The sequence below is a fragment of the Callorhinus ursinus genome, unplaced genomic scaffold, assembly GCF_003265705.2.
Source record: "Callorhinus ursinus isolate GAN/ISIS: 27379988/994484 unplaced genomic scaffold, GSC_fseal_2.0 scaffold37, whole genome shotgun sequence".
In the NCBI taxonomy this organism is placed as follows: Eukaryota; Metazoa; Chordata; class Mammalia; order Carnivora; family Otariidae; genus Callorhinus; species Callorhinus ursinus.
The window spans coordinates 4,896,274-4,908,868 of NW_027397099.1; the positions used below are offsets into that span (position 1 = coordinate 4,896,274).

General features: G+C 37.6%; 1 protein-coding gene across 2 annotated transcripts in view; it reads right to left on the reverse strand.

The window, feature by feature from the left end:
• Positions 1 to 12,595, reverse strand: part of SNTB2 (syntrophin beta 2) — a 108,591-nt gene that overhangs the window by 37,426 nt on the left and 58,570 nt on the right. For both annotated transcript variants that reach the window (XR_012374616.1, XM_025888887.2), the window contains exon 3: positions 8,250 to 8,460. Coding sequence is in view for 1 of the 2 variants with exons in the window: in XM_025888887.2 (XP_025744672.1) it covers positions 8,250 to 8,460 (211 nt within the window). In the remaining variant the exon portion in view is untranslated. The remainder of the gene's footprint in view (positions 1 to 8,249; positions 8,461 to 12,595) is intronic.

Below are 12,595 nucleotides of genomic sequence, written 5' to 3' on the forward strand. Positions count from 1 at the left end.
GGTAGAAAACAGAGAGCAAAAACTAAATAAGCCATTCTGCTAATGCTAATTTAGTGTATATGTTCCTAATTTGAGTATTTGCACATTTTGAGAATTATCAGGAACAAATTAGGAACTGTTGAAACAGAGTTTTCTTTGGCTGTCCTGGCTTTTCTAATCAATATTCAACTGCTTAAAAATACTGGTTTTATAGGTAATATATGTCGCCCCATTTGGTGGACTTAAAGAAAATTCTCTTTAAAGAATATAACCAACTAAAAAGTAAACTATCAGTTACATAAAAATCAGTATCAGTGAAGAGACAGAAGTCCCTGTGCAGAGAAGAGATTATCTATTGTTTACCAAATATCTGTAGTATAGGATTTCCCTGTTTTAAGCAAACTCAATTTTTAACAATGTGAACAAAAAAGATAAACTAAGGAGAGATCACTTAAAGTTAAATAAATGATCCTTCCTAAATTTATCTCTGCAAAATGACTATCTTTTCTTTTTTTTCTTTTTTAGAGAAAGAGAGAGAGAGAGAAAGCATGAGCTTGAGCATGGGGAGAAGGGCAGAAAGAGAATCCTAAACAGGCTCTACACCAAGTGCGGAGTCCAACACCGAACGCCCGACTTGAGCTAATCCCAGGACCCTGAAATCATGACCTGAGCCGAATGAGCCACCCAGGTGCCCCACAACTATCTTTTTTAAGTATAACTGAAACAACTTCATTTATATGCAAGATTTTCAGTAAATACACCTCAGGCCAAAAGAAATGCTTACCTATAGTGAACAGATTATATAATCTATAATTATTTTGACCACTTTCATACTCAAAGAATTAAATAATCTTATAGTTAGAAAAAGCTTTGGCATTTACTGAGTTCAACCTTTATCAGATACATAAGCTCATTATAATACCTCTGAGAAATGTATCCAGTCTTGCTTGAACACCTTATTCCAACAGTGGCATCTGATTTGGATAACCCAAACAACTACTTCAAAAAAGTAAAAATAAAGAGTATTTTAGAAATAGTACATTGAGGGACACCTGGGTGGCTCAGTCGGTTAAGCGTCTGCCTTCGGCTCAGGTCATGATCCCAGGGTCCTGGGATCGAGTTCTGCATCAGGCTCCTTGCTCAGGGGGGAGCCTGTTTCTCCCTCTGCCTGCTCTGACTGCCGCTCTCCCTGCTTGTACTCTCTCTGACAAATAAATAAAATCTTAAAAAAAAAATAGAAATAGTACGTTGAATTAGTTCAGTGGTGCTATTTTTTAAAGAGATTAAACTTTTTTACTTAGTATTATTTCCCAACCTTGAGCTTGTCTTCTTGGACAATATTTTAAAATTAGTGATTTGTTTGCTTGCTTTTTGTATGCATAAGGATATACACAAAAAAATTACTGAGCATCTACTATATACATAGCATTAGGCTAAGTTCTCTGGGGGCAATAAAGATTTGGGAAAAAATGTCCTCCCATCTTGCAAGAGCTCAAAATTGATTGGAGGAAATACCACATAAATATGGTCCATCACATATTATGATGAACTGGTGGCTTTGTTTTTCTCCTTTCTACTTGTCTTTATGTAGCATAAACCAAACTAATTTCACTTTAAAAGTTTAACAGCTCTCATATATTGCTGGTGGCAATCTAAATTAGTTCAACCCTGATGGAAGGCAATTTGGCAAAATTTATCAAAATTACAAACGCATATGCCCTTTGTGGTTCTTTAAAAATATGTCCACAAATTCTTTACTACTCTTCCCTTTAAGAGGTGGAGCCCTTGGTGTAGAGTGGACTTAGTAACTTGCTGATGAAAAGAATACAGTAGAAGAGACTAGGTCATAAAAGGCACTGAGGTTTCTAGCTTGTTCTTTCTCCCAGATCAGTCACTCTGGGGAAAACCAGTAGCCATGTCTTAAGGACACTTAGGCAGCCCTGTACCAAGGTCTGCATGGCAAGAAACTGAGGCCTCCTGCTAACAGTGAATGAATCATGCTGGAAGTGGATGGCCCAACCTCAGTCAAGCCCTCTGACGACTGCCCCCTGGCACACAGCTTCACTGCAACTTCACGAGGGGTCCCAAGCCCGAACCACCCAGCTACACCACTGCTGTATTTCTGATCTTCAGAAACTATGTGAGATAAATATTTGTTATTTTAAGGCCACTAAGTTTTGGAGTCATTTGTCATATAGCGATAGATAACTAACACACTCTTGGACCCAGCACTTTTGGGGACTTATCCTCCAGGTACAGAAATATCTCCTACTCTCTAAACTCTCAATATCCAAATATAGTAACTGCTACATCAGTTACATTTTTTGATAAATCCCTTACTAACCAAAGTTTTACTACTCACCCCCAGAAACTTAAGAACCAAATATATTGAGATAATACGGGTTCCTTTGTTATCTGATCTATCTGAACTTGGAAACCAAAGAGTTTGGATAGCACATGTGTGGAAGAACAAATTACAAGGTTATTCACTGTACCATCCTTTATAAGGGCACAAAAGATTATAACAGCAAAACTGGGAGGAGTGCTTATTTAATTGCGGCCATACGATGGAAACCCATACAGTTGTAAAAAAAAGAATGTTCTCTCTGCATTAATATAGAAAGATCTCCAGAATATATTGTTTAATGAAAACAAGAGCAAGGTATAAAGTAGTATGCATAATATGCTGTCTTCTTTTATAAGAGAGAAAAAGAAGAATATGGGTTCATATTTGCTTTTATTTGCATAAAGAAACTCTCAAAAGATTTGCTAGAAAGGAGTGAAAAGCGATTACCTCTCTGGGGAAAAGGAGTAGGAACTGGGTGGATGGGGGACAGAAAGGAGAGTAAGATTTTTCACCAACTAACTTTTTTTTTTAAGATTTATTTATTTGATACAGAGAGAGAGAGAGAGAGAGCACAAGCAGGGGGAGCAGCAGGCAGAGGGAGAAGCAGGCTCCTCACTGAGCAGGGAGCCCAATGCGGGGCTCAATCCCAGGACCCTGGGATCATGACCTGAGCTGAAGGCACACACTTAACCAGCTGAGCCATCCAGGTGCCCCACCTATTAACTTTTTATTCTGACCTGTGAACCACGTGAATGAATGTATTATCTTTAAAATCATGAAGATTTCTAACATTGCTGAAAGCACAGAACAACTACCACTCAGTTGAGTTTTTCAAGCAGCATATAAAAATTTAGAAACAATGAATTTATACAACTCAACACCCAAAAAAACAAATAATCCAATTAAAAACTGGACAGAAGACATGAACAAACATTTCTACAAAGAAGACATCCAGATCGCCAATAGACACAATAAGACACTCAACATCCCTCACCAGGAAAATGCAAATCAAAACTACAATGATCTATCACCTCACACCTGTCAGAATGGCTACACTCAAAAAATACAAGAAACAACAGGTGTTGGCGAGGATGTGAAGAGAAAAGAACCCTCTTACACTGTTGTTGGGAATGAAAACTGGTGTAGTCACTGTGGAAAACAGCATGGAGGTTCCTCAAAAAATTAAAAATGGAACTACCCTAAAATCCAGTAATCAAACTACAGAGTATTTACCCAAAGAATACAAAGATACTAATTTGAAAGGATATATGCACCCCTCTGCTTATGGCAGCATTATTTATAATAGCTAACCTGTGAAAGCAGCTCAAGTGCCATCGATAGATGATTGAATACAGAAGATGTGGTATAGGGGCGCCTGACTGGCTAGTCAGTGGAGTGTGTGACTCCTGATCGCCAAGGGTTCTAAGTCTGAGCCTCCTGTTGGGTGTAGAGACTACTTAAAAATAAAATCTTAAAAAAAAAAAAAGATGTGGTACACACACACACACACACACACACACACACACACACAATGGAGTATTATTCAGCCATAAAAAGAATGAAATCTTGCCATTTGCAGCAACATGGACAGAACTGAAGTATAATGCTAAGTGAAATAAGTCAGTGAGAGAAAGACAAATACCATACGATTTCACTCATATGTGGAATTTAAGGAACAAAACAAATGAACAAAGGAAAGAGGCAAACCAAAAAACAAACTTTTTTTTATGAGGATAAAAAGTGCATTTTATTTTTTTAAGATTCTATTTTAATTCCAGTTAGTTAACATACAGTGTTACATTAGTTTCAGGTGTACAATATAATCATTCAACAATTCCATACATCACCTGGTGCTCATCACAAGTGCATTCCTTAATCCCCATCACCCATTCAATCCATCCCTCCACCCATCTCCCCTCTGGTAACCATCAGTTTGTTCTCTATAGTTAAGAGTGTGTTTCTTGATTTGTTTCTGTCTCTCTTATATTTTCCCTTTGCTTGTTTTTTTTTGTTGTTGTTGTTTGTTTCTTAAATTCTACATATGAGTGAAATCATATGGTATTTTTCTCTGACTGACTTATTTCACTTAGCATCTTACTGCCTAGCCCCATTGATATTGTTGCGAATGTCAAGATGTCATTCTTTTTTATGGCTGAATAATATTCTATTGTGTATATATACCACATCTTCTTTATCCATTCATCAGTCATTGGACACTCAGGCTACTTTCGTACCTTGGCTCTTGTAAATAATGTTGCAATAAACATAAGGGTGCATGTAACCTTCCAAATTAGTGTTCTTATATTCTTTGGGTAAATACCCAGTACTGTGATTGCTGGATCATAAGGTAGTTCTGTTTTTAATTTTATGAGGAATCTACATACTATTTTCCACAGTGGTTGCACCAATTTGCATTCCCACCAACGGTGCACAAGGGTTTCTTTTTCTCCACATCCTCCCAATACTTGTTTCTTGTATTCTGGGGGGGAGTTGAGCTGTATAAGTTCTTTATATATTTTGGCTAACCCTTTATTGAATATGTCATTTGCAAATATCTTCTCCCATTCAGTAGGCTGCCTTTTAGTTCTGTTGATTGTTTCTTTTGCTGTGCAGAAGTTTATTTTGATGAAGTCCCAATAATTTATTTTTGTTTTTATTTCCCTCTCCTCAGAAGACCTATCTAGAAAGATGTTACTACAGTTGATGTCAGAGAAACTACTGCTTGTGCTCTCTTTTAGGACTTTTATGGTTTCATGTCTCACATTTAGGTCTTTTTTTTTTTTTTAAAGATTTTTATTTATTTATTTGTCAGAGAGAGAGTACACAAGCACGGGGAGTGTCAGGCAGAGGGAGAAGCAGGCTCCCTGCAGGACTCCATTTCAGGACCCCGGGATCAATACCCAAGCCAAAGGCAGCCACTTAACTGACTGAGCCACCCAGGTGTCCCTCACATTCAGGTCTTTAATCAATTTTGAACTTATTTTTGTGTATGGTGCAAAAAAGTGGTCCAGTTTCATTCTTCTGCATATAGCTGTCCAGTTTTCCCAGCACCATTTGTTGTAGAGACATTCTTTTTCCCATTGGATATTCTTTCCTCCTTTGTTGAAGATTAATTGACCATATAATTGTGGGTTTACTTCTGGATTTTCTATTCTGTTCCACTGATCTATTTTTGTGTCAGTACCATATTGTTTTGATTACTACAGCTTTGTAATACAACTTGAAGTCTAGAACTGTGACACCTCCAGCTTTGCCTTTCTTTTTCAAGATTGCTTTGGCTATCCAGAGTCTTTTGCAGTTCCACAAGAATTTTAGTATTCTCTGTTCTAATTCTGTGAAAAATGCTGTTGGTATTTTTTTTTTAAAGATTTTATTTATTTATTTGACAGAGAGAGACACAGTGAGAGAGGGAACACAAGCAGGGGGAGTGGGAGAGGGAGAAGCAGGCTTCCCGCGGAGCAGAGAGCCCGATGTGGGACTCGATCCCAGGACCCTGGGACCATGACCTGAGCCGAAGGCAGACGCCCAACGACTGAGCCACCCAGGCGCCCCAAAAATGCTGTTGGTATTTTGATAGGGATTGCATTAAATGTGTAGGTTGTTTTGGGTAGTATAGACATTTTAACAATATTTAGTTTTCCAAGCCACAAGCATGATATGTCTTTCTTTGTCATCTTCAATCTCTTTCATCAGTGTTTTATAGTTTTCTGAGTACAGGTCTTTCACCTCTTTGGTTAGGTTTATTCCTGGATATCTTATTATTTTGGGTGCAATTGTAAACGGGATTTTTTTTCTTAATTTCTCTTTCTGCTGCTTCATTTTTAGTGTATAGAAGTGCAGCAGATTTCTGCACACTGATTTTGTATCCTGTGGATTTTACTGAATTCACTTATGAGTTCTAGCAGTTTTTTGGTGGAGTCTTTTAGATTTTCTATATAGAGTATCATGCCATCTGCAAATAGTGAAAGTTTTACTTCTTCCCCACCAATTAGGTTCTCTTTTATTTCTTTTTGTTGCCTGACTGCTGTGGCTAGGATTTCTAGTACTATGTTAAATAAAAGTGATAAGAGTGGACATCCATTGAGTATGACGTTCGCTGTCGGTTTTTCATATCCAGCCTTTATTATGTTGAGATATGTTCCCTCTACACCTACTTTGTGGAGGGATTTTATCATGAATGGATGTTATACATTGTCAAATGCTTTCTCTGCATCTATTGAAATGATCATATGGTTCTTATCCTTTCTCTTATTGACGTAATGTATCACACTGATTGATTTGTGAATCAAAGCACACTTGTAGGGGCGCCTGGGTGGCTCAGTCGTTAAGCGGCTGCCTTCGGCTCAGGTCATGATCCCAGGGTCCTGGGATCGAGCCCCACATCAGGCTGCCCGCTCAGCGGGAAGCCTGCTTCTCCTTCTCCCACTCCCCCTGCTTGTGTTCCCTCTCACTGTGTCTCTCTCTATCAAATAAATAAATAAAATCTTCAAAAAAAAAAAAAAAGCACACTTGTAACCCGGGAATAAATCCCACTTGATTGAGATGAATGATTTTTTTAAATGTATTTTTGAACTTGGTTTGGTAACATTTTTTTGAGAATTTTTCATCTATGCTCATCAGGGATATTGGCCTATAGTTCTCTTTTTTAGTCGTGTCTTTATCTGGTTTTGGTATCAGGGTAATGCTGTTCTCATAGAGTGAATTTGGAAGTTTTCCTTACTTTTCTCTTTTTTGGAATAGTTTAAGAATAGTTATTAATTTTCCAAGAAACAGATTCTTAACTATAGAGAACAAACTGATAGTTATCAGAAAGGAGGTGGATGGGGGATGGGTGAAATAGGTGATGGGGTTTAAAGAGTAGGCTTACCATGATAAGCACTGAGTACAGAACTGTTGAATCACCATATTGTACACCTGAAACTAATATAACACTGTATGTTATCTATGCTGGAATTAAAATAAAAAACTTTAAAAAATTTAGAAACAATGATAAACATAACTAAAATACTAAAACTTTTAAAGTCGTAAGTACTTATACCATGATTCTCATTAGTTTCTTCTCTGCTTAGTTATCCTAATTATGCTTCCTACAAATTATCAGAGTGCTAATTCTGTGTTCTAATTTATTATAATTATTACTTGAAACATTTATAAAATTTCAGAGCTCAAAAGAAAAGACAGATTAGTGGAGTCCAATGTTGGTCTCCACACAATCCGCTGATGAGTTACCAAACAAGACTGCTAGACCCCACCACAGATCTATCCAATCAGAACCTCTGCTGAGGTGGGGCATGGGGGGCCAGACCTCACAAACTCTAGTTAAAACAAAAGACAACTGTACATTTGGCTGATGGCTTGTAAAATATTTTGCATATTTTATATTTTCTCAGAACAGAAGAGTAAGCTTTCTGTCCCTGAAACTGGCAGAAGACTAGAACAGGGGTTGTGAAACTATGACCTATGGGCCAAATGCAGCCCAGTACCTGTTTTTGTACATAAAGTTTTATTGAAACACAGCCACACCTCTCCATTTTCATACTGTCTACCACTGTTCTCTTGCTGGAACTGCACAGTCAAGGAGTTGTGACACTATCAGGCCCTTTGCAGAAAAAGTTTGCTGATCTTATTCTAAAATCATGAAAATTATTCTCTGTCATTAAGGACGGAGATGGTAATAAGAATCTCTTTTTAGTTATGTTGTGTTGATGACTATCATGACAGTCAGTTCTTCTGGTGGAGGTGATAATTAGCAACAAATAACTAAATGGTAGGGAGGAGAAACACAAAACCAACAAACAAAAGATCTGCAAGCTAGATATCCAGGACCTGACTGCATGATAAATATTATAAATATATGAAATGGGGGAACCACCTTGGCTCTGAATGGTGACCCAGTGAGACCTTGCCCTGCCTCTCAACCTACCTGTTCTGCCAGCCAGGCAATGTGCTTGACCTCCTTGCTGCCTCCTGCTGTACTGGTTGCACCAAGCATGGCATTGAGTTCAGCCAGTACCTGTGGGAGGAGAGCCATTATGTTGGTGTGGATAGCTACGAACCAGGAGTGTGCTGTAGCTGTATCCTTGCAGCGTAGGATCAACGTGTTCCTGCTATCAGGAGAATGTAGTTCTATCAATCTGTGTGGAAAAAGAAAAAAAAAAGTAAGCTAGATCAGAAGTCATCAAACCTGCCAGAGTGTAACATACATAACTGGCAATCTATTTTAATTTTACATTCCGGAATAGAGATACTTTCTCTTAATTCCTTAGGGCCCAATTTCAGAGAAAACCACATATGGAATGATAATCATCAGAAAGACTAACTGCTGGGTCTGCTGTTTCAGTGTGTTAATTTAATGATCTAAAATGAAGGAACCTATTGTATAGTCTATAGTAAAACACCTTACTTTGCTTTAATTTCCATGTCAAAAAAATGGAAAGCATGCTTGTTGAATGTCATAGGCACATTGTAAAGAAGGAAATGATATTTTTTTAAATACTTAGAAAATTCTGGTATAAGGTATTGCTAGGTAAATAAATCTGACTGCCAAAGAGTGAACTGAAATTTCCACCATGTGGAATAAAGAAAAAAATAACTAAAGAATATGATTCCTTATGAAAATCTAAAACTTGATGAGCTTAAAAAGTCAAACAAATAAATTAACATATATACACTTCTGTGTTCTAACAGTGAACATATGTATCTTTCAAAAAGGGAAAAAGATAAAGCTCTCAGAAGTGTTTTTCATGGTAGGCTAGAAAGTGACAAACTGCCACTGACCAGGTACAGATCTTTTTATTTTTCATCTTTCTGAAGACAGTTTTTGCTGCCTTGAAGCAAGGTCATGAGATCCTGCACCACCTGTCAAAGATAAGCAGTTTACATGGATACTAGCATGCCTGCCCTGAAGCTTGCGCCCCTCTCTCTTGCTACTTTTCTAAACCCTTTATGATTCCAAGTATTTCAATTTGCCATATTTAGTATGGCAAATATTCACTGCCATTTCAACTCTGGTCAGTCTATCATTTCTTAAGTGCACATTTATTGAGCACTTACTATATGCCAGCTACAGTGAGACACTGACATTGGAGATACAGTGGTGAAAAAAATAGTCTTTACCCTCATTGGACCTATTGCCTGATAGGGAAGGCAGAAATTTAACAATTAATATAATTACAGGTTATAAAAAGTGCTCATATAAAGGACTGTGATAACTACCACGAAGTTCTTGTCTAAGGGAAGCAAGGTGGTAGGGGCAAAGCAGCACTGCAATGGAGGCCTCTCTACCTCTGAGGCACACTTACCCAGCTAGTGTCATGCTTTGAAACAGGTTATAAACACATCTATTTCATACTTATCAACTCACCTATCTAGTCACCTGCCCTCCCACTGAAATTAGTCACCTAGCTACCTGAAAGGCTAACCACCAGTTTATCCATGTTTTATATGCCTTCAAAGTTCTAGGGCAATAGCCAAAGGGCCAAGTAATTCTAGAAAACAGCCACAACATAAAATAAGATCTGGGAACAGTCTTGAGCCCATAGAAAGCTCATATTAGTCAGGAAAAAAGCTTTAGATAGCAAGTCATAAACAATTTGAGCTATTTGCTTTTGTTTTGTTCTTCCATGCTGGGTGCGAAACCTGCTTAAGATTCTCTCTCTCCCTATTCCCCCCCCCAAAAAGGTAAAAACCACCTAAATGTCCACCAATGGAATGGATAACCAAATTGTGGTATTATACCAAGAATGGAATATTACGCAGCCTTAAAAAAGAAGGAAATTCTGACACATGCTACAACATGAGTGAAACTTGAAGATATTACGCTAAGTGAAACAAGCCAGTCACTAAAGGGGAAATATTGTATGAGTCTGCTTATATGAAGTATCTAGAGTATTCAAACTCATAGAAACAAAAATTAGAATGGTAGTTGCTGGGGGTTAGGAGGACAGGGGAATAGGGAGTTGTTGTTTAATGGGTACGGAGTTTTAGTTTTGCAAGATGAAAAATTTCTGGAGATTGTTGCACAAATATACTTAATACTACTTAACTATATACTTAAAAATCGTTAGGATGGTAAATTTTATGTTATGCATATTTTACCACAAATAAAAATTGTAATATAAATTAGAAATAATCTTATGGTGGGATGTAAGATGGATTACAGTAGAAAGAGATATGGCCTGGGGAAATTTAACTGGACCCAGGAAGGATGAAACTACACAGAGCTTACCAGTAGGATAGACTCTTATGCAGGAGGAATTCCTCCATCCTAAAAGCCCAGCAAAAGTAGAAAGAGGAAGATAAACAAATAGCTTAATATCCATATTAACCTTTATTTAGTCCTCTATGATATCTTATCATATCTATTCTTTTTGATGTTATTTTTCACTATATCAACTGTTGCTACCATGATCCTTAAGATACCTATTGGTTAAAAAATTGGTTATATTCTCTAGAAGAAAAACAGCTATTCATTTGTTATGGGAAGATTTAAAATGGTACATTACACTCAGTAACAATAAAATATCGCACTAAAAGGCAGAATCATTTCTGTGCTAATTCTTTTGATGAGTTAATAATTGTATTATATAGAGCAACTGCTCAATCATTAAAGTAGCGAAACTTATTTCAAAGTTACTTAATGATAAGTAGTTATCTATAAAATTCAATGCTAGATTATTTGATAATGTGTGAAAGCAAGTTCTTGTTTATTTTATTACTTAGACTAATCTTAAGAAGAAAAAGTATTTCCGGTATTTCTAGAACTTCCTATATAACACAGCAATTGAGCACACACATTTGGTTTACTCCTTCCTGAAATCCCACTAAAAACAGTTAAAGGGGATTTTTAAAAAATTTATATATATATATATATTTTAAAGATTTCATTTATTTGATAGAGAGAGTGAGAGCAGGAAAACAAGCAGGGGGAGTGGAAGAGGGAGAAGCAGGCTTCCCACTAAGCAGGGAGCCTGATGCGGGGCTTGATCCCAGGACCCTGCTGAGATCATGACCTGAGGCGAAGGCAGATGCTTAATGACTGAGCCACCCAGGCGCCCCTTAAAGGGGATTTTTGAAAAACTTAATGGACTTTTTCTTTTAGCAGTATTAGGTTTACATAAAAAAACTGAGTAAGAAGTACAGAGAACTCCCAAACACCCTTCCCTGCCTCTCCACAATACACCCTATTATTAACATCTTGCATTAGTGTGGTCCATTTGTTACAGCTGATGAGCCAGCCAATACTGATAGAATATTATTTACTAAAATCCCAGTTCACTCTTTGTGTTGTATATTCTGAGTTTTGACAAATGTATGCCATATATCTACCATTACTGTATTCTACAGAATCATAATTTCACTGCTCTAAAAATCCCCTGTGCTCCACCTATTGATTCCTCCATCACTCAGGCCCTGGCCCTGACTCCTGGCAACTATTAATCATTTTACTGTCTCCATGGAATCGTATAGTATGTCACTTTCTCAGACTGGCTTCTTTCACTTAGCAACATACATTTAAAGTTCCTCCATGTCTTTTGTGGCTTGGGAGCTCATTTCTTTTTCTTTTTTTTAATAAAAAGATCTACCATTATTTTTTTAATTTAAATTGAATTAATTAACCTATAATGTATTATTGGTTTATTTGACAGAGAGATTGACAGCAAGAGAGGGAACACAAGCAGGGAGAGTGTGAGAAGGAGAAGCATGCTTCCCGCCGAGCTGTAAGCCCGCAGGGGGCTTGATCCCAGGACCCTGAGCCGAAGGCAGATGCTTAACGACTGAGCCACCCAGGCACCCCATGTATTATTGGTTTAAGAGGTCAGGTCTGTGATTCATCCATCTTATATAATACCCAGTGGTCATTACAAAACATACCCTCCCCAATGTCCATCACCTATTTACCTCATCCTTCCACCCCCTCCCCTCCAGCAACCCTCGGTTCGTTTCCTATGAGTAAGAGTCTCTTATGGTTTGTCTCCCTCTCTGGTTTTGTCTTGTTTCATTTTTTCCTCTCTTCCCCTATGATCCTCTGCCTTGTTTCTTAAATTCCACATATCAGTAAGATCATATGATAATTGTCTTTCACAGATTGACTTATTTCGCTTAGCATAATACCCTCTAGTTCCATCCACGTTGTTGTAAGTGGCAAGATTTCAGTTTTTCATGGCTGCATAATATTCCATTGTGTGTGTGTGTGTGTGTGTGTGTGTGTGTGTGTGTATACACACCACATCTTCTTCATCCATTCATCTGTCGATGCACATCTGGGCT